The 23518-nt window shown below is 45.3% G+C and overlaps 1 protein-coding gene across 3 annotated transcripts in view; it reads right to left on the bottom strand.

Moving 5' to 3' along the window:
* ANKRD44 (ankyrin repeat domain 44) overlaps positions 1–23518 on the bottom strand; it is a 552838-nt gene that overhangs the window by 397533 nt on the left and 131787 nt on the right. For all 3 annotated transcript variants that reach the window (XR_011364562.1, XM_069983563.1, XM_069983562.1), the window contains exons 4-5: positions 11963–12033; positions 650–850 (exon numbers count right to left, since the gene is read on the bottom strand). Coding sequence is in view for 2 of the 3 variants with exons in the window: in XM_069983563.1 (XP_069839664.1) it covers positions 650–850; positions 11963–12033 (272 nt within the window). In the remaining variant the exon portion in view is untranslated. The remainder of the gene's footprint in view (positions 1–649; positions 851–11962; positions 12034–23518) is intronic.

Below are 23518 nucleotides of genomic sequence, written 5' to 3' on the forward strand. Positions count from 1 at the left end.
CCTAACCAAGGCACTGGGCACATTTTAAAAGACATGACCAGGAAAGACTTACTCTCATCAAACGGGCAGTACCAATGGTTTGGGGGAGTGGGTTGGTGAATACAGAATCACTTTAATAATCCTTAATAATTCATTTTAACAGCATCTCTGTCAGAGATAACAGGATATTTAGCCAGGACCACATGATCTTGCAATAACTACTGGAATCTCACAGATCTGCAAACAGTGTATTTTGCCAGGGATTATGGAATTTATATGTCTTTTTTCAGTCAGGGCCACAAGGTCACTGTATGTCCCTAAGGAATATGGGAACATGCAAGGAGAATGCAGAAATGTGGACCTGACTACTGAGATGAGCTGGCTAATTTAAATACATGATTTAGAGGGAAACTAACAGCAGATTAGAATACTTTACCATGCTGTTATGTTCCTACAGGACATGGAATGCTGAAAATAAAACTAATTTGGTAATTGCGTGACTCTGTTTGGAATATTTAATATCACACATAAAAACTAGTCGAGCACCTATGCTGTCTTCGAGATATGTATTTAAAAAAAGCGTGTGTGTGTGTGTGTGTGTGTGTGTGTGTATAACAGAATTTACCATTTAAAACATATGTAAAAACATTTAAAAAATATTAAAATGTACCTCTAAATGACCACTTATTGCAGCATGATGTAAGGCTGTATGACCACCTCGATCAGAAACATTAACACTGCTCAATAATGGAATTAATAATTCTGCGCACTTTACTGATTTATTTGCAGCAGCCACATGAAGAGGTGTCTGCCATTTTTTATCTCTGGCATTGACATCAGCGGAGTGCTTTATCAATACCTGCACTGCTTCCTGAAAGACATACAATTCCAAATCATTACATTATAAGAAATTAAATAGAAAAAAACAACAAATTTACTATGATATGAAACAAATATTATATTTTTTATCAATTGTATATTATATTATGTACCTATTTTTTTTAGATTTCAAGAGGATTACAAAACTCTGGAAGGAATCATCAGTAAATGAAGATGTACAAGCCGCTGTATGTTTTAGTGGTATGAGGTGTTTTATTTATTTTTTGTTATGTTTTGCCTGGAAAACCCATTTAAGACATTCCTCAAATGATCACTTGTTGCAGCATGATGTAAGGCATGCAGGGCTGGACTTAGGATAGATGGCACCCTCTTCAGTATTTGCTTTTGGCACCCCAACCCATTGCGCAGTGACGTCAGGGGCATAAAGGTACAGAGCGGCCTCTTTTGACCGCAGGCATAAAGCTCCCTGCATTTACAAAAGTGATTGACAGCACAAGGAGCCAATGGCTTCTTGGAATGTCAATCAAGCACTCTATTTAACCCCCTCCCACTGCTGCATAGTAAATTCACGTCGCTGCAGCCTATGCCTGGTGCTGCACCGACGTGAATTTACTGCTATCAGTTATAGCCGGGGACCCGCCGCAACTCTCAGCATCGGAGCCGCCCTCCGGTGCTGAGAGTTAACCCTATAGATACTGCGGTCAGCAAGACCGCAGTATCTATAGGGCTCTGGAGAGACAATTCTCCCTCTACTGAGGGAGAACTGTCTCTCCAGTGTCCATTGGGGCTCTGTGAACTGATCGCAGAGTCCCGATGGTATTCATTGAAATCAGAAGCCTCAGGCGCGCGCCTGTCAGCTGTGCCGCCTCCCCTCTCTCCCCTGCCGCTGATACAAGATTGTAACAGTGGCAGGGGACATAGGAGAGGCAGCAGAGCTAGGGGACATCAGCTTATGGGATCTGTATGATCCCATAAGCTGATGTAAAATCACTACCTGGGCATTGAGGCATCAATGATCCCAGGTCGTGAAAGGGTTAACTACCGTGAAAATAAGACCGTGTCTTATATTAATTTATGCTCCTAAAGAGGCACTATGTCTTATTTTCAGAGGATGTCTTATTTTCCATGAAGAGTTCACACTATTGTTGAACAACAAAAAAAAAGAATATTTATTTCCTGTACAGTAATTAACAAAAAAAAAAAAAACAGCATAACCAGACATAACCCTAGTGGCTGGTGTCTTACATTTAGAGGGTACCTTATTCTCGGGGGAAGCCATATTTTAAGCTATCCTTCAAATAGTCCTCTATGCCTTTTTTTTCGGAGGATGTCTTATTTTGGGGAAACAGGGTATATGTATGTCATTAAACATTCTTATAGTTAAAGTGGTCGGCAGCCTCTGCACTTTCCCGGGTTTGATGGCACCCCCTTTTAATTGATGGGGTGATGTGACTTGTGCAGTCGCATATCCCTAAGGGCCCTATTCCACAGACGGAGCAATGATGTAAATGAGCGCCGATCTGCTAGATCGGCGCTCGTTTGCTGGGCCTATTCCACGACCCTGATGATCGTTTAGCAAGGGCTGCAGGGAAATCGTTACCGATGTCCTTGCAGCCCTTGCAGCATACATTATCTGCAGTGCAGTGCTTCTCCTGCGCTCTGTCTTCCTCCCTGGGTCCTGCGGCACAGCATCAGCTTCAATGTGGCCTGACTGAGCTGTCAGACCGCTCAGCCAATCACTGGCCGCAGCCTGTATTATATACACAGTTTTGATCTCTAGGGGGGACTAAAAGTTAAAGTATAAAGAATAAAAATAAAGTTTTTCATTAATAAAAAAAATCCTCTTCCCTAATAAAAGTTTAAATCATCTCCCTTTTCCCATTTTATTAATAAAAATAAATTAGTTATAAATAAAAAACAAAACATACTTGGTATCGCCACATGCACCGGAACTAATAAATCATACTTGGTATCGGCAAGTATTACATTCCTTCGTATTCCAATTATCACATTCCTGAGCATGCACGGTAAACAGCATAAGTGAAAAAACCCGCCAAGTGCAAAATTTCAGATTTTTTGTCACATCAAATCCAGAGAAATTGTAAAAAAAATCTAATCAAAATGTTAAATATATGCAAGCCAGGTGTTGATAAAAAGGACAGATCATGGCGCAAAAAATGACACCCAACTCGTTAATAACACCTTGAGGCTGCGTTCACACTACGTATATTTCAGTCAGTATATGTATATTTCAGTCAGTATTGCAACCAAAACCAGGAGTGGATTAAAAACACAGAAAGGATCTGTTCACACAATGTTGAAATTGAGTGGATGGCCGCCATTTAATGGCAAATATTTGCTGTTATTTTAAAACAAAGGCTGTTATATTGAAATAATGGCAGTTATTTACTGTTATATGGCGGCCATCCACTCAATTTCACCATTGTGTGAACAGATCCTTTCTGTGTTTTTAATCCACTCCTGGTTTTGGTTGCAATACTGACTGAAATATACTGACTGAAATATACATATACTGACTGAAATATACGTAGTGTGAACACAGCCTAAAGCTTTAAAATGATGGCAATAGAGCAATTTTAAACACATTTAGGGGGAGATTTATCAAACTGGGGTAAAGTGGAATTGTCTTATGGTGCATTTACACAGGCAGATTTATCTGACAGATTTTGGAAGCCAAAACCAGGAATGGATTTAAAAAAAGCAGAAATCTCAGTCTTTCCTTTATGACCCGTTCCCTGTTTATGGTCTGTTCCTGGCTTTGGCTTCAAAAATCTGTCAGATAAATCTGCCTGTGTAAATGCACCATTAGTTGCCCCTAGCAACCAATCAGATTCCACTTTCCATTCCTCACAGATTCTTTGAAAAATGAAAGGTGGAATCTGATTGGTTGCTAGGAGCAATTTCTACTTTACACCAGTTTGATAAATCTCCCCCTTAGTTTTTTTTAAAAGGTTTTAATTTTTTAAATGCATTCAGATAAAATAAAAGTTGTACAAATTACATATCATTGTAAAGGTACTGACTTGAAGAATATATATAATATGTCAGTTTTGCTACAGGACAAATGGTGTAAACACGACCCCCCCCCCCCCCCCCCCATATGAAAACAAATTCCTTTTTTTTTTTTATCAATTTTACTGCACAAATATTTTTTTCTGGTTTCACAGCATACTTTAGAAAAAATAAGTTTGCCATTGCAAAGTACAATCGATGTCGCAAAAAAAGGGCTCACGTGGGTCTCTAGGTGAAAAAATGCAAGTGCTATGGCCTTTTAAACACGGAGAGGATAAAATGAAAGTGCAAAAATCAAAATTAGCCCTGTCCTGAAGGGGTTAATAATGATTCTTATGAAACGGCTTTCTGTCAATCTGTACACAGCTAGAGATGAGCGAACCCACCGGATTTCTGGTTCGTACGAACGTAAGGAACGTAAGGAACGCCTAGAAAACTGGGATACAGCCAATGCCACCAGCTGCACGGGGCCGGCAGACAGCGGGAGTCAGATGCCGAGATTTCTGGTTCGTACGAATCAGAAATCCGGCAGGTTCGCTCATCTCTATACACAGCCTGTGCCAGTCACAAAGCAGAGTGCTCAGGTGAGCACTGTTTCTCATTCGTTTTAGGCATTTTGGGGGGCTCAGCATCAGGAACCCAGCTTATCAAAACTTTTGACATCTGAAGTGTTTTTTTTTTTAAGATATAGATACCATTTAAATAAAGATGTCACTAGAGATGAGCGAATCTTTCAGTTCGCTCTATCGTCATGCCTGTGATCCTGGCCGCATAGTTACGCTCCCGGGAATATGCGGCCAGGATATTCCAGGGAATCGATCTGCAATTCCCTGGAATATCCTGGCCGACGGTCTGCTCATCACTAGATGTCACCAAATAACAGATAAAATGTATATTGTGGGAACCCGCAGGTGTAATGTAAAGTGTCAAAAAAACTCAAGCAATCATGTCGATATTTACAGGGGTCAGACAAAATAATTAGAACATTAATTACAGAATCACGCATAACTTTTTTAATGAGAGGTAAGACCCCATTTTAAGCAGAATTTAGTTGAATCTTTAATGTCCAGTTTTGAAGACATAAGGCCATTTTATACCAAACCATTAATGACTGTACATTCCGGCCACTAATCGTTTGGTGTAATAGGTCATGTTAATGTTCTATTAAAACGACAATGATAGTGATGGTCTGATGGCCTTCCTTCTATGTACGGTATTTTCCGCGTATAAGACGACTTTTTAACCCCGAAAAATCAGGGTTAAATTCGGGGGTTGTCTTATACGCCGCGTATGGTTGCCCTATACTGTGGGGGGGGCTCAAAAATGGCCCAATCCCCACCGCATGGGGTGACCACTATAAAAAAAAAAACATTTAACTCACCTAGGGCCCGTTCCTGGTCTCCGCGTGCCTCACGTACCGTTTTTGGCGCAGGCAGTGTGACGTACACTACCTGCTCTGGAGACGGAAAGCAGCCGAGCGTCTATATTATTACATATAGTAATAATGCTCCCAGCTGTGCTCCCATATATTAATAATGCCCCCTGCTGTACCCCCATATAGTAATAATGCCCCCTGCTGTGCCCCCACATATAGTAATAATGCCCCCATATAGTAATAATGTCGAGTGCTATGCCCCCCTACATAGTAATAATGCACCTGCTGTATCCAACAGTTATAAAGTTCCCCCATCTACACACAAACTACCCCACCTGATCCCCCCACACTCCCCCACCTGACCCCCATCCCCACACACACTCCCCCACATGACCCCCCCCACACACACACCCCACCTGACCCCCACACACACTCCCCCACCTGACCCCCTTCCCCTCAAACACACACTCCTCCACCTAAACCCCCAACACACTTCCTCACCTGACCCTCATCCCCACACACACACACACACACACACACACTACCCCACCTGACCCCCCACCTGGCCCTCATCCCCACCTGACCCCCATCCCCACACACACACTCCCCTACCTGACCCCCATCCCCACCCCCACACATACTCCCCCACCTGACCTCACACACACTATCCCAGCATTAATCCCAGCACTAACACCAACAGATAGTGAACTATCAGAGGCCCTGGCTGCTGTTATTTCGGCGTTGGCGGGATGAAAAAAACTTTCGGGGCCAGGCTGAATTCATTCGGGGCTTGGGCCCCGAATGTTCATGCTTAGCGACGCCACTGGGTCTCGGGCTGAGCGGGTGGCTGGAGGCAGGGAGCGTGGCCTCCCTGTCAGCTGAGCGGCCGTGCCGCGCAGCTTGAAGGAATCGTTGGTCTTCACCCTTGCCTATGCCGAGGATAATACTTGCTAGAACAGGACAGTCCTCCACCTTAGAGAAAAGGGATGGATGACTCAAGTCTGGACCTGCAGTAGAGCACAGTGCCAGCAAGCTGCTCTTTACTGACAAAGCGCTCAGCTTTGTAGGAAGGTTTCTACAAGCCAGCTCCACCCAGAGCAGAGACCTGGGACTCGTACTACCCCAGTAGGTCAGAAAACCGACACTGTGGGGCAGAAGGCGGTTAGGTGAGATAACTAAGACTCATCCATACGTGAGTACGAGGATATTCTTCAAACACTTTTTCAACACTTGGCCACATCCCAGCAGAGTACCTAGTACACTTGGCAAGGGCCCTCCTATCCGGTCCCTTTAACCTGTTACTGTTTCTTCTATCAACTCACCTATCTACCTATTGGACTATTGTTCCTGATTATTTTTTGCACCTGAGTACCTGAGCACTGTTTGTCACCATTTTTGACCTTTGATAAAAAAAAAAGTCTGAAAGTTGCTTAAAGTGGGACTCTTGTCATCTCTTCTCTACTGTCCTGTGTTTACTGTGCAAGGTAGTTATGACCATCAGTGGACAGGAAAGAAAGCTAAAGGGGAGGGTAAGTGAACTGACCAATCAGAGAGAAGCACTGCATGATGAGAAATGTAGTTTCCAGGCCAGCACCATCTTGGAAATAGATCAACTTGTAGAAAAACTTGTAACCCAGGAATAGCAGCTGCTAGAAAGACAGGAGATAGCTCAAAATACTCTGGTGGACTCAGTAAGATTATTTGGATTAGCTACCATTTCATTTTTAAGCTTTTGGGAGAATACCCCTTTAATATATCTTAGAGACATATCAAAAGTTTTGATCCATTGGGGTTTGAGTGTTCACACCACAAATGCAATCGTTTGTGTCTTTCGGGTCTAAGCAAAAGTTAAAGGGGCATTCCAGTGAATAAAAATTATTCCCAACACAGCCATTGGTGGAAGCAGAGCAGCTGTGTCATCCCTTACTGCTGTTACTCAGTAAATAACTATTTATATTTTCTCTAATAATTTTATATTACCCCTTTAATGGATAAGTAACATAGGGAGGTTGGAAAGCTTGGTAGATTATGTGTAGCTAGAGGGGCCTATATTAGCATCATTTTAGGCCAGAGAGAGGTTTCTGACCGGAGCTGTGTTAAGACATTCACCCCAGTGGATTATTCTATCAGCCGAAGAAAGGATAATCTGCTGATTGTTGTCTTTTTCGTGTTAAAAAATCATCAGCTGGTTACTGTGCATCACTACATGTAATAGCGATGTGCGGCCAACAGCTGATAATTGTGTAAAAAAAAAAACTTTATACATACCTCTCCACACTCCCCAGTGTTTTTCTCACTTCTGCCCGCAGCCACTGGTGGAACCTCTAAGCCAGCCTCTGAAGTGACAGGCCACTCAACCAATCATTGGCCAAGGTGCTGTCTCGGCAATAAGACCAGCTCAGAAATTCCATCAGCTAGAAGAACACCTGGGATAATGGACAGTTATGTATAAAGTTTATTTTACACTTAAAAAGCAAGGGCTGCCTGGACAACACTAGTGATGAGCGAATACGGTTCAATTGAATAGATATTCGATCGAATAGTAAGGTATTCGATCTATCGAATATTATCGAATAGTTCGCAGAATATTCGATAAATATTCGATAAGCGTTCAAATCCCCCTACTTCCATTTTTTTCCTCCAAGTGGTCGAAAAGATGTTTTTCAATAAACGAATACTTGTTCCCATAGACTTTAATGAGATCGAATATTTGATCGAATATTCGAATATCGGGGAGATATTCGTACGAATATCGAATATTCGAATATTTCAGTGTTCGCTCATTACTAGACAACACTGAAGATTATCGAGTCGTGTATTAGGCTCAGTAAGCGAGCATAGAGCTAACAGATCGGCACACACTTATCCAGAATATTAGGCCATGTAATAGGGCCTTTACAGTAATAGTAGTCTAATGCTGAGAAGACTCTGTTTACATTATTGCCTTGATTACTTGATTAGAGGGGAACTCCAACTAGAGGTATAAAAAAAAAAAATCTGCAGAAGCATATAGCATTACTTACCTGTCTGACACCCCCCACAGCGCACTGTATTCTCTACCTGTAACACCAAACAGCATGCTGTATTCTCTACCTGTAACACCACACAGCACACTTGTATTCTCTACCTGTAACACCACACAGCATGCTGTATTCTCTACCTGTAACACCACACAGCACGCTGTATTCTCTACCTGTCACAGGACACAGCACCCTAAATTCTCTACCTGTAACCAGGGCCGCTTCTGCCATGAGGCGGAATGAGTATTCCGCCTCAGGTGGCAGATTCTGCGTCCCTGCAAGATCTTCACCACTGTCATTTTAGTTAAGTTTAACTTAGCTAAAATAACAGCAGCAGTCAAAACCTAACCACACATCTTGCCGCCCGCGCTCCCCAGCATCCCCACATACCGCCGGGTTCCCTGTCCGACGTCACCTGGCAGCCTTGTCCCTGATTGGTTGCTTGCGTGCGCCACAGTTGGCCGCGGCGGCTCTACGCAGCTGTCGTCACCAGGAAGCAGGAGTGTTGCCCTGCGCTCTGGTAAGTTCCCGAGGGGGGTGGGGTAGTGGAATCATGGGCCCTTGTGGGGAGGGGGGGGCGGAAGCAGCCCAGGTTTGCCTCAGGCAGCAGAAAGCCTGGAAACGGCCCTGCCTGAAACACTACACAGCATAATGTATTCTCTACCGGTAACACCACACAGCACACTGTATTCTCTACCTGTAACACCACACAGCAGGCTGTATTCTCTACCTATAACACCACACAGCACACTGTATTCTCTACCTGTAACACCACACAGCACACTGTATTCTCTACGTGTAACACCACACAGCACGCTGTATTCTCTACCTGTAACATCACACAGCACACTGTATTCTCTACCTGTAACATCAACACCACACAGCAGGCTGTATTCTCTACCTATAACACCACACAGCACACTGTATTCTTTACCTGTAACACCACACAGCACATTGTATTCTCTACCTGTAACACCACACAGCACGCTGTATTCTCTACCTGTAACACCACACAGCACGCTGTATTCTCTACCAGTAACGCTTATATTGGATTAAAATACTTTTTGAATTTAATTTGTGCATTTTCAATGCATGTATTAGTATCTTTTATCTTTGAAGTTAAATACCACTCTAAGGACTTCATCCCATATTATGTAACATGGGATACACTGTTTATGCCTTGTTTTTTTGTCCAGGTGGGATTGTCAGTGCCGGCTCTCATCCTCCGTGCCGTTTAGCATCATTTAATTGTGTTACATGCATTTGTTAAGACGCTGCAGTACTGCAATTACACTCTAAGGCTATGTTCACACTACGTAAGTTTTGTGGTAATCACGGCCGTTGTAACAACAGCCGTGATTCCTACAGCACTTCAAAGGAATCCCGGACAGAGTGTATACACATAGTATACACTCCCGCTGGACATGTCAGTTTTCTGCGGCCGTCTGTGTGTCACTGAAAATTCTGTCTGAAAATATAGTGTAGAGCCAAATTCCATTAACCCCTTCAGGACCGGACAAATTTTCGTTTATGCGTTTTCGTTTTTTTTTTACAGACCCACATGAGCCCTTATTTTTTGCACCACTAATTGTACTTTGCAATGGCAGACTTAATTTTTCCATACAATATTCCGTGAAACCAGAAAAAAAAATATTTGTGCAGTGAAAGGAATGTTTTTTTCATTTTAGGGGCTATGTTTTTACGCCATTCGCCCTATGGTAAAACTGACATGTTATCCATGTTCCCCTCAAGTCAGTACGATTACAATGATATGTAACTTGTATCACTTTTATTTTATCTGGCAGCTTTTAAAAAATTTAAACCTTATAACGCTTTAATCCTTTGGTCTATGGGGCTGTGTGAAGTGTCATTTTTTGCACCATGATCTGTTCTTTCTATCAGTACCTTACTTGCATATATGCGACTTTTTGATCACTTTTTATTACACTTTTTCTGAATTTGATGTGACAAAAAATGCTCAATTTTGCACTTTTACGGGTTTTTGCGCTTACACCATTTGCCATGCGAGATAAGGAATGTGATCATTTAATAGTTTGGACGATTACACACATGACGATACCAAGTATGTTTGCTTATTTATTTATTTTTATTTATAAAATGGAAAAAGGGGGGCGATTCAGACTTTGGAAGGGGATTTTTTGATAATAAAACCCCCTTTTTTTTACTGTATACTTTAACTTTTAGTCCCCTTAGAGATCCCATAGAGATCAATGCAACAGACCAGAGGAATCGAATGCCGAGCTGGGATCAGCGTCAGAGCGACGCTGAGTCCTGGCTCAGTAAGCAGAAGGGATCTTCCCTCCGCGATCGCATTGTGGGGGGGGGGGAACCCCCACTAGACACCAGGGAAAGGGGGCCATTAATACTTTTAAATGCAGCTGTCCGCTTTGACGTATAATTAGGGTGCACGGGCGTCAGCTAATAGCCGCTGTCCCAGGCTACACATGGCACCCTGGATCGAGGCAGTTCAGAAGGGGGTCGCCGCGCAGCCCCCCTCTGAACGTCCCCTCCCGCATCAGGACATACAGTTATGCCCTGATGTGGGAAGGGGTTAAGCTCAATGGAATTTGCACTCTGCAGTTCACACAGCAGAATTTCTGCACGCAATTTTCCGCAGCGGATCAGCATGTCAATTCTTCTAGCGGATTCCGCTGGTGGAATCCTATTGAAATGAATTGAGCAGTGAGTTTGTGCTCTAAAATTTTTCAACATGGAAATTCAGGACAGAATTGGAAAAAAAGAATGATTTTGATGATTAAATGAAAAATGAATTTGCGCTGAATTCTGCCAGAGGTGATTCCGGGCAGAACACTTTCCTTGCTGATTCCTCAGTGGGAACTGGCCCTAATATGTGTGAACAGAGCCCTAATTTCACTGCAGACTTTTGCATAATCAGTGAAGTTACAACACCTAATTCTGCTCAGGTGTAGGCTGGAAGGGCTGGTCAGAGATGGTGATTTAATGAATCTTTCAGAGGGGTGGGAGATCCAGCCAAGCCTCCTGTGACATCAGAGATGATGCATTGACACGACAGTGAGAAGCTGGGGTCAATACAAGTTCTTATATTTTCCATTTCGTGTCCGTGGTGAAAAGACAGAAAAGCCACTGATGCAAGGACTATTGGTAATAACATTATATTAGAAAGTTATAAAGTTATATATCTTGGGGTGATAGTTTAATTAAAATAGAATTTGCCCATGCTGAAGTACCCCTATTTGAAATTTCAGCAGAGACTATGGCAGTTCAATAGATTGTAGATAGTGGACTAAAGAAGTAGTACTTGATACAGACCCCTTCCTATATGTAAATTCTTTAATATTATCAGGTCAGGGGTGGATCTCAAAACGGGTTATACTGACATCCATTGGTAACGGATGTTAATGGACAAGCTGCATGCAATAAAGCAATGATGTCTAGAAATACACATAGATTGTATGTAGAGATTAACAATAATACAGAAAGAGTGGCCTCTTTCCTCCTCCCAATCCCCCCAAGTGTGACCTTTGATTACTATTTAATCCATGGCTTTTTGGGGTATGGCAACAAAAGTGAACAGCGTAAGTAAGGTTATATTTTATTAGTTCAGAAGTGCTGTAATACACATGCTTTTTAGAAGATAAATGCAATATTTTGACTTTTCTAGGCACTGTAGTTAGATTGTATATTTTATGATAAGGTGTAACTCTATACTGACCTCACTTCTTGATGCAACAGCCCGATGAAGTGGAGTTAGCCACATGTTGTCTTTAGCATTAACACGAGCACCTAGTATTAAAGATTTATTTTGTTACTAAAATCATATATACAAAAGCAAACTAACAAATTAAAGTTTAACTGCCATCTCCATAAATCAAAAGTGAAAAATAAAGTTTGCATTACTTAGTCAAACTGTCATCTTATTATAGCATACCTCCAAACTTTTTGGATGGCCAAAGAAGGACACTTGTGGTTCAGGCCTTATTTACACGTCTCCATAAGTTCTCAGTATTTGCAGATCCGCAAATACGGAGTATTTTCTAACCCATTAACTCCTATGGTGCAATTCACACATCCTCTATTTTTGGTGATCCACCATCCGCAACGTAACAAAAATATGACTTGTTGTTATTTGGTCCGCAATTGTGGTATGGAGACTCCAATAGATTTATATGGGAGCCTCTGCATTTTGCGGAGAACACCTAGGCACTCCATCCAATCTGCCATCCGCAATTGCATTCTGCAGTTCTGTCACCTCACCATTTAAGCTCCTCGTGGCTAGTGACAAAGCTAACGTGAAATGTGCGTAGGGTGAGTAGGTGTGGGGGACATATACAGCAGCACTTGCCAGTAGAGTCTATGTATTTACTTTATTATTATTATTATTATTATTATTATTATTATTATTATTATTATTATTATTATTATTCACACTCTTAATTGTTATTTTGAAAGTAATTTTGTGGGATTTGTTGGGGTATTTTTGCCTTGGAACCTTGTTGGTCCAGTTTGTACCACTTCCATTTATATTGTTGTATTGATTCACTGTTATTTTTTGTATATAGGTTTGCATCTATTTGACTCTATCACCATCTACTGGTAACTGCATTTCTGACATATACATGTATATTTATTATGAGCATGTGCAATATACTATCATCATGTAATTGATTTCTAGTGTCCCCTCACCACATTATGTGTATGGTACTGTTCTTTCGTCTCCATTTTTTAATATGTTTTTAACTATGAATAGAGAATTATTGTGGAATACTTCTAGCAATTTTTTGGGGGGGATTCTTTGAATAGATCCCCTGCTTTTGTTTGTTGATTTATTCATTTTTTGCATATAGGACAACATTTTTAGGGCATTTTTTGTTAGTAAGTCCATAACAGATCAGTAATACCTACATATGTGTGTATGGGGCCATAGAAGTCAATGAGTGTGCATGTGTGAAATGATGTGTGAAAGGGGCCATAATGTCACATGATTCATCTAATATAAAAAAAATTTGGGATCCAACTTGCAACACATGATGATAAAATATGTAAGTTTGGGTCAATTATACAATAAGAAACCAGACACTTTCTAGAGCAACATAGAAAGTTTATTTATGCAAATCTAATTTCTAGTTCAAGAAGAGGGACATGTAAGGGGCAAAGAGGGACAGAGGGACAAGGGTCAAAAGTAGGGACTGTCCCTCCAAAAGAGGGACACTTGAGAGGAATGTATAGGGAAATGCTTCTTTCTCCACTTACAGAATAATACTTCCCTCTTCCTCCCCCTGTCTCCTACACTGGGGGACTGAAAGGAGCTGCTGTGAAGATAAGGGTAGATGCAGAGACAGAATTATAGCCTGTGCAGCTGGTTAAGTGGGACTGGGGTGACGGAGGGGCATGCTCAGACTGCATACTGATTTGCCTCCATTTGTGCTTCCTCCATCTCTCTGTCAGCTTCCAGTCTCTTTATTCCTCCTATAGGCTATGTTGACAAACTGTCAAAATGATGTCATTTTAAAACAATGGAAGTTGTTATAGGAATAACAGCCATCATTTTAACAGTGTGTGAACATAGCCATAGACTGACTTTGTTTCCTTTGTTATAGCCCTTAGGCTTGGTTCACACTGCTATTAAAATTTTGGAAAATGTCAATAAAAAAGCCATGGTGAAATTTATGATATGGCTTACACACTGTGTTTTCTTGGTGTGGTGTTTTTCTCTCCTCCAGCAGTTTTTTCAAAATGCAGCATGCTGAAGGTGTGGCCTTTTTTCTACTATAGACTTCGATGGGATTGTTCTGGTTGTCTCAAGACGCCATTCCTGTGCGCATGGTGTTTTTTGTGATGGCAATGTGATGGCAGTGGAAAAAAGTTCAGCACAGAAAAATGCCTAAACCACATAAAAGATCATTCACTCATAAAGTCAAAAAAGACCAGAAAAATGTCATTAAATAAAATGCATGCAAATAACTAGAGATGAGCGAACCTCGAGCATGCTCGGGTCCATCCGAACCCGAACTTTCAGCACTTGATTAGAGTTGGCTGCTGAAGTTGGATAAAGCCCTAAGGCTATGTGGAAAACATGGATATAGTCATTGGCTGTATCCATGTTTTCCAGACAACCTTAGAGCTTTATCCAACTTCAGCAGCCACCGCAAATCAAATGCCGATCGTTCGGGTTCGGATGGACTCGAACCCGAACCCGGTTCGCTCATCTCTACAAATAACGTATTGACAGTTTTTCTGGCGTGTTTTGGGGGGCCTGAAAAATGAACACAAAAAAATGGGTGAGGGCACTCTTACAATTTTAGTATACAATAATGGTTCATTCTTTCTTTTACTTTTGGTAATTTCTTATGGTGTAATTGCCTGTAGCTGGTGTAGTTAATATGGATTTTTTTAAATGCCCACTGAATTCTCGCTCCCTGTTTATCCCACCCTTTTAATTCATTCATTTAAATATTTGCATATTTCCTTTGTCTTTCTAAAATCCAATACTTAAGTTACAGTATACAGTTGCTCACAGTCAGTTTGTAAATACTGATGATCATTGGAACCTAAATTTCCTTCCATTCTAACTCTATACACTAACTCCCCATTTAGTAAATTCTAAATCTAGAACATTCTCTCCTCTGGTCGGTGACTTCACAAGCTGTTTTAGAGATGAACCTGTAAGGGCCTTTATTACATTCTCGCTCTTACATGTAAATGCACAAGAGATATTCCACTCAACATCGGACATGTTGAACAATACAATAGCCTCCTTTACTAGCATTTTGGTAATTTCATCCACCAACATGTCCCGTGCTTGGGGCCGCCACATTTGCTCTCCCCACTGGCTGGTCTTGGCGGACGATGGAGCCCACGTCTAGGGGCTTGGATGCGCGCCAGCTCTTGATGATTTTAAGGGCCAGTGTTCCCCTAATTGGTTAAACACCTACACTTCCTCACTATAGATATGTGCCCCTGCCTGAAGTTCCCTTGTTGGAGCCTCTGTAGTTCCTACCCTTAGCACTGCAGTCCCAGCTTTGATTCTTGCCCGTGATTCCTGTCTATGACTCGTGGTTCCAGTTCATGAGCCCTGCCAAAGCTTCCTAGTGTGTTCTTGTCTGCTGTCCCATTTACTGCACCTTGCCTGCTTCAGCTAGCAAGCCAAGCCTGGGGTAACGACATAGGGGTCACCCGCCGCAGAGAGTCCATTCCACCTTGTGGCAGGCTCTGATGAAGACCAGCGGACCCCCAGACTCTGCTCTCTGGTGCTCCCTAGTGGCAATCTAGGGGATCCACTACTTCAGTCAATACAGTAGGCTCCAACCATCGATCCCAGCAAAATGCCAGACATCTGCGAGATCTCCAAAATCGGCCCAGAAGTATATGTAGCAGTTGTCCGCCATTTTGCAGCAGCTTCTAACAGCTCAACAGGTCCTACCTGCACCTCCATCACCTCCGTTGCCAGTAGCATCTCTCCTAATACCAAATCTACGCCTGGTACTCCCATCCAAGTATGGTGGAGATCCTAAAATGTGTATGTTATGTCTTCCAGCGTACCATGCATATCAAGCTCATAGTGAATCAGTTCACCACAGAAGGTGGCATTTGTTATTAGTAGTGATGAGGGGAAGGTCTTGGCCTGGGCTATACCACTGTGGGATCAGGATGATCCAGTCACCGCCATCCTCCAGACTTTCCTGTAAGAGTTCCAGTGCATGTACAAGCATCTTCTCATCTACTCACCAGATCTGCAAACGCATTTAGCTCATGTACAACAAGTACTAACAAGCTTAAAAGTGAATCGCTAGGGAAAGCTCAAGAAGTGCTTATTCCACCAGACCAGCCTTCTGTTTTTTTTCTGGGTACATTGTCTCTGACCGTAGTCTGTGGATCCAACTAAGTTGTCGGCAGGTCTTTACTGGCTACTTTTGTTGGACTTTGAGCTATACAATGGTCACTGTGTTTCGCCAATTACTATCTGCAGTTTATCCCGCACATCACCCTGGTAATGCCAATTGTAACCCTTACTAAGAATGACACATGTCCTAAGCAATGGCCAGTTGAAGCTGAGCAAGCCTTCGTTAGACTGTGTAACGCCTGGAGTCGTGGACCCACTGAACCGTCACTAGCGATGGTATTAACCGCACCAGGGAGCGGAGTCTAAGGGGCCGCTGGTTTTCACCAGAGCCCGCCACAAGGCGGGATGGACTTGCTGCGGGCAGGCGACCCCCAGGTCGCTACCCCTGGCTTGGTTGCTAGAGACAGCAGGCGAGGCGTGGTAGGAGCAGTAGGCAGAAGATAGTGCAGGCAGAGGTCTGTAGGCGTAACCGCAGGTGGCAGGCAGTGCTCAGGAACAATGGTTAAGCAGCGGACAGGGACTAGGGAGCGGGACAGCGGACAGGAACTGGGAACAAGGACTGAGGTCAGGAACAACAGGGAGCTGGGCCAACGCTATGGGAAGCATGTAGAGGCTCCAACACCTGTAGTGGGGCAGGGCTGGAATTTATAGGAGAGTGTGATGTGCAGCAACCAATTAGGGGCGGACTGGCCCTTTAAATCTGAGACAGCCGGCGCGCACGCGCCCTAGGAGGCGGGGGCACGCGCGCCGGCCGGCACAGCGGGTGACAGGAGCGGGGCGAGGTAAGGCGCCCCCCGGGGCCGAACTAGTAGCAGCGCCGGGTCCCTGCACATGGACCCCGGCGGCTGCATGGGGCAGGGGGAGGTCGCGGCGGTGGCCCGGAGCACGGGACGCCGCCGCGGCCGTGACAGTACCCCCCCTCTTTCTTGCCTGCAGATGGAGGCAAATCAGTGATGAAGTCCATCCCTATGTGGCGCCAGGGACGGTCTGGAACTGGCAATGGCTGAAGTAGACCGGCAGGTCTTTGACGGGGTGACTTGTTTTTGGCACAAACGGCACAGGAAGCCACAAAGTCCTTGGCATCCTGGAGGAGATTGGACCACCAGTAGTGGCGAGAGATCAATTGCCCGGTCTTTTGAGCTCCCGGATGTCCGGCCACAAAAGAGGAATGACCCCACTTCAAAATTCGTCGTCGAAGTGCAGGGCGTGCATAGGTCTCTCCGGGAGGCACTCTCTGAAGAGTAGAGGTGATGACTGGCACTAGGCGATCGGGAGGTGGTAGAGAGTTTGTCTCCTTGGCAGAGAAGGCATCAGCCAGGTCTTGGTATTCCACCGGTAGGACGGATAGAGACTTGGCTGGGTCAGGTGACGACATAGAGTATTTGGGCTGAGGAGGCTTCAGACACCGGTTTGGACAGTCCAGGCCCCAACTGAGAACCTTCCCGGTTCTCCAGTCTAGCTTAGGGGCATGTAATTGCAGCCAAGGGAGTCCCAGGAGGATGGCGGAAGAAGAATGGGGCAGGACGTAGAAGGAGATCTTTTCCTGATGAAAAGTGCCCACCTGGAGGACTAGAGGTGCAGTCTGGTAGTGCACATGGTCGGTAAGAATCTCGCCCGTGACCGAGGAGATAGTCAGGGGTCTGGCTAGTTGGATCACGGGTAGCCGCCATCTTTGGACCAATGTTGCTGCAATAAAACTGCCTGCCGACCCAGAATCGAGAAAGGCAGTAGTCTGGTGACTTTGTCCCGTGGATGACTGGATGGAGACCGGCATAGACAACCCTGGAGAGGTGGCATTCACACTTAGGGAGGCCTCTCCTACCGGACCTACGTGCGAGTGCTTCCCGGACGCTTGAGGACGCTGGGGACATCTCAGCAGAAAGTGATCCGGACCACCGCAGTAGAGGCAGAGATTTAGCTCCAAACGACGAATTCTCTCATCAGGCGTCAGGTGAGCTCATTCCACCTGCATAGGAATCTCAGGAGTCGGCTGGGACACCGGAACGTCAGGTTTCTGGAAGACCGGCGCCAGCTGGTGATGGCGACGGGACAGGCTTAGTCGCCGTTCATGCCGGACCTCCTCCTCTCTCTCAGAAAAACGAGTATCGACCCTGGTGGCCAGTAGGATGAGTTCGATCAGGAAGGTAGGTAGGTCTCGGGCGGGAAGCACTTCTCGCACCAGACTGGACAGGCCCTTCTTGAAGGTGGCTACTAGAGCGGCCTCATTCCTGTGTAGCTCTGCTGCCAGCGTGCGGAATTGGATGGCATAGTTGCCAACGGAGGAACTCCCTTGTGAGAGATTGAGTAGAGCAGTCTCAGCCGAAGACGCACGGGCAGATTCCTCAAAGACGGAGCGAAACTCGGCCAGGAAGGTTCGGAGATTGGCAGCCGCAGGGTCATCTCGGTCCCACAGCGGCGTGGCCCAAGCCAGAGCTCTACCCTTCAATAGGCTGATGATGAAAGCCACTTTAGAGCGCTCGGTGGAAAACTGACTACTTAAGAATTCAATATGCATGGTGCATTAAGTCAGGAATCCTCTGCACAACTTGGAGTCACCACCGTATTTGCTCGGGAGGGCCAGTCGAAGTGTCGAAGAAGCAGCAGGAGGTGGTGTGCGCTGGGCTGTAGTATGCTGCTCTAAGGCGGCGGTCAGTTGCTGAATCTGCTGCGACTGTTGCTGGATCTGTTGAGCCTCTTGGGCGACCACTCGGGCTACGTCGCGGATATCAGGCACCTTGCCAGGATCCATAGTTGGAGCCTACTGTAACGCCTGGAGTCGTGGATCCACTGAACCGTCACTAGCGATGGTATTAACCGCACCAGGGAGCGGAGTCTAAGGGGCCGCTGGTTTTCACCTGGTTTTTGCGGCGGGATGGACTTGCTGCGGCAGGTGACCCCCAGGTCGCTACCCCTGGCTTGGTTGCTAGTGACAGCAGGCGAGGCGTGGCAGGAGCAGTAGGCAGAAGACTTGGGAACAAGGACTGAGGTCAGGAACAACAGGGAGCTGGGCCAACGCTATGGGAAGCATGTAGAGGCTCCAACACCTGTAGTGGGGCAGGGCTGGAATTTATAGGAGAGTGTGATGTGCAGCAACCCATTAGGGGCGGCCTGGCCCTTTAAATCTGAGACGACGGGGACGCGCGCCGGCCAGCACAGCGGGTGACAGGAGCGGGGCGAGGTAAGGCGCCCCCCGGGGCCGAACTAGTAGCAGCGCTGGGTCCCTGCACATGGACCCCGGCGGCTGCATTGGGCAGGGGGAGGTCGCGGCGGCGGCCCAGAGCACGGGACGCCGCCGCGGCCGTGACAGACTGAAACCCGCCTTTGCTTTTGCTACAATTCTGTCTCGTCCGGACCCTACCAGACTGTTTTTCTTGGAGGTGGATGCCTTTTCAGTGGGGGCTGAAGCAGTTCTCACCCAGAAGGATCCTTCAAGGAAGTTTAAGGGTGCCTTTACTCAGAGAGATTTATCTGACAGATTTTTGAAGCTAAAGCCAAGAACAGACTAAAAACAGAAAACAGGTTGTAAAGGAAACACTGAGATTTTTCATCTTTTCAAATCCATTCCTGGCTTTGGCTTCAAAAATCTGTCAGATAAATCTCTCTGTGTAAAGGCACCCTTAGACTCACAAGACCTTCTCTCCTGCGCAATTAGACCATTGGGGATCATGAGCTATTGGCCATCAAATTGGCTCTGAAGGAATGGAGTCATCTCTTGGAAGGGGCAAATCATCCCATTACCATCTACGTGGATCATAAGAACCTCCTCTGTCTTCAGACAGCTCAGCGCACTCTCTTGTGCTTCTGATATTTTTGGTCAGGAAGACACCCCACGTCGCATCATTCCATCTGAACATTTAGTGCCATGCAGGCCCGGACTGGCAATCTGGCATTCCGGGCAAATGCCCGATGGGCTGCCCAGATTGCCAGTCCGGGGGGCCGCCCGGCCTGCAAAAAATGTTGTGCCAAGTTTACATAGCAGTGCCACGACCGCGCTACTGAGGGCCGCCGCCAAACTCAGAGTGTCACCAGCTGCAGCGCAGCTCCTCTCCTGGCAGCCTTCTCCTCTGCCATCTTCCTCTCCGCGCGTCCGCCTCGGTCTCTCTCCGCTGTCATCTTCCGGTGTGGCAGTGAGGTACAGACAGGCTGTCCTTCCCTGGAGGTCCCGACTCCCGGCAGCCTCTATCGTTTATCTATCAAGCGCAGGCAGAGAAGTACAGACACTCTGTCCTTCCCTGGAGGTCCCGACAGCCTCTATCGTTTATCTGTGCAACACACACATAGATGAATGATAGAGGCTGCCAGGACCTCCAGGGAAGGACAGATTATCTGTACTTCTCGGCCTGCGCCGGATAGATAAACGATAGAGGCTGCCGGGAGTCGGGACCTCCAGGGAAGGACAGCCTGCCGGAAGATGACCGTGGAGAGAGACCGAGGAGGACGCGCGGAGAGGAAGATGGCAGAGGAGAAGGCTGCCGGGAGAGGAGCTGCTGGGGATCGGGTTACAGGTGAGTTACTGTTTTATTATTTTTCCGGTGGGGGCACTGCGCTGCATACTGTGGGGGTGGGGCGGCAATGATCGATAGTATATGGGGCACTATTGGGGGGATTGGCTACTATATGGGGCACTATTGGGGGGGGATTGGCTACTATATGGGGCACTATTGGGGGGGGGGATTGGCTACTATATGGGGCACTATTGGGGGGGATTGGCTACTATATGGGGCACTATTGGGGGGGGGAATTGGCTACTATATGGGACACTATTGGGGGGGATTGGCTACTATATGGGGCACTATGGGGGGTGGATTGGCTACTATATGGGGCACTATTGGGGGGGATTGGCTACTATATGGGGCACTATTGGGGGGGATTGGCTACTATATGGGGCACTATTGGGGGGGATTGGCTACTATATGGGGCACTATTGGGGGGGGGCATTGGCTACTATATGGGGCACTATTGGGGGGGATTGGCTACTATATGGGGCACTATTGGGGGGGATTGGCTGCTATATGGGGCACTATTGGGGGAAATAGGCTACTATATGGGGCACTATTGGGGGGATTGGCTACTATATGGGGCACTATTGGGGGGGATTGGCTACTATATGGGGCACTATTGGGGGGGATTGGCTACTATATGGGGCACTATTGGGGGGGGATTGGCTACTATATGGGGCACTATTGGGGGGGATTGGCTACTATATGGGGCACTATTGGGGGGGATTGGCTACTATATGGGGCACTAATACTATGGGGGGATGACTATTATATGGACACTGATACTTTTGGGGTGGATTGGCCACTATATGGGGCAATAATACTATTGGGTGATAGACTACTATAGGGGGACTATTGGGGGGGATTGGCCACTATATGGTGCAATAATACTATTGGGGGGATTGGATACTATATGGGAAATTATTGGGGGATTGGAAACTATATGGGGTAATATTGGGGGGATTGGATACTATATGGGAAATTATTGGGGGATTGAATACTATATGGGGTACTATTGGGGGGATTGGATACTATATGGGGTACTATTGGGGGGATTGGATACTATATGGGAAATTATTGGGGGATTGGATACTATATGGGGTACTATTGGGGGGATTTGATACTATATGGGAAATTATTGGGGGATTGGATACTATATGGGGTACTATTGGGGGGATTGGATACTATATGGGAAATTATTGGGGGATTGGATACTATATGGGGTACTATTGGGGGGATTGGATACCATATGGGAAATTATTGGGGGATTGGATACTATATGGGAAATTATTGGGGGATTGGATACTATATGGGGTACTATTGGGGGGATTGGATACTATATGGGAAATTATTGGGGGATTGGATACTATATGGGGTACTATTGGGGGGATTGGATACTATATGGGAAATTATTGGGGGATTGGCTACAACGTAGGCCACTATTGGAGGGTTTGACTACTATATGGGACACTATCGGATGAGACACTAGTGGGGGAATGGCTACTATGGGGGGCACTATTGGAGGGAAAAACTAGTATATGAGGCATTACTGGGAGGAGTTAGCTACTATATTGGGTGCTAAGGAGGGGATTAAAAATCTTTATTGTGCACCATTGGGAAGTTACTACTATTTTGGACACTTATAGGATTACCTACAGCATGGGGGAAATAATGGGGTAACTACTGTACGGGGGCATTATTGGATTACTACTGTGCAGGGGCACTATTATGGGGTAACTTCTGTATGGGGCAGTAATAAGGGGTACTGTTAAGGGAACTAATACTGCATGGGCTACTGAGGAGGGCATTATTTGCATTTGGGGCACTTCGGATGGGCAGGTGGGTAGTGGTGTTATGAAAGTGCAGAGCCTAAAATGTGTGTCTGTGGAGATGAGTGGTGACCAGAAGACGTCATCATGATGTCCTGGTCCAAGTGGGGAAGACAACAAAAGAGGAAGACTCCAGTCAGAGAAGACGTCCCTTGTCACTCAATGTACTGTAACAGTGCTGTACTGTGCTCACTGTATGGAGGTATAAATGGTCTACAGAAAGGGTTTTATACACAGTATGATGGTATTAGTCATTATGTGGTGGTGAAGTGTGGTCATGGTGTGGCAGCATTATTTGCTCCCTGTATAGTGTTATTGGTAATATTACCTTTGGTTTTATTTAGTAAGACTATAATGGTAACATATTAATGTATGTGGTGGTAATATCTGGTAATGGTGTGGTGTTATAATTTAACCCTCGTATACAGTTGGTCTGTGTGTACTGTATATGGTCAGTATGATGGTACCATGTGTGGGATTATACTTGTTCATTGTATACTCCCCCCATCCTTTATGGTGCGTCACCTTCTCAGTCCCTATAGTTTGGTGAGGAGGTGCACACTATAAATAATGGGAGTAGGGTGTTGGTGCACTAGAAAGAATTGGGGTTCAGGGGTGTTAAGCCGTGTGGTTATTGTGTGGGGACAGGAAGTCCGGGATCTGAATTTCTTTTGGTGTTTGGGATATGTTAACATGGTGGTCTGCGCTTACATGGGTATGAATTTATTAAGGGGTCTGGGATATAAATTTATTCAGATGTCTGGGGTATGATTTTTTTTTAGGGTGCTTGAGTCATAGTTTAGAGATGGGATGAGAGAAGATGAAAGTCCCTGGCTGATGGAGTCCCTCTCCGCTCTCCTGACATCTCTTATAGGAAATATCTGTGCTGCCCATGAGTCCTGGAGCATCATAAGTTAGATTAATAATTAATAAAAGCATTGTTTTATCAAGTGGGTGAGTGCCGGGATATCTCTTCTAGTTGCTGCATCTTAAACAAAACTCTGTGTTGTGTTTTTCCTCTATAATTCCTCCCAGAAAGGTAAGATAACAGGCCTGGTCTATATGGAGACTTTTAGAGACACAATAATATAATATATGAC

This window comes from Dendropsophus ebraccatus, chromosome 9, assembly GCF_027789765.1.
Source record: "Dendropsophus ebraccatus isolate aDenEbr1 chromosome 9, aDenEbr1.pat, whole genome shotgun sequence".
Classification (NCBI taxonomy): Eukaryota; Metazoa; Chordata; class Amphibia; order Anura; family Hylidae; genus Dendropsophus; species Dendropsophus ebraccatus.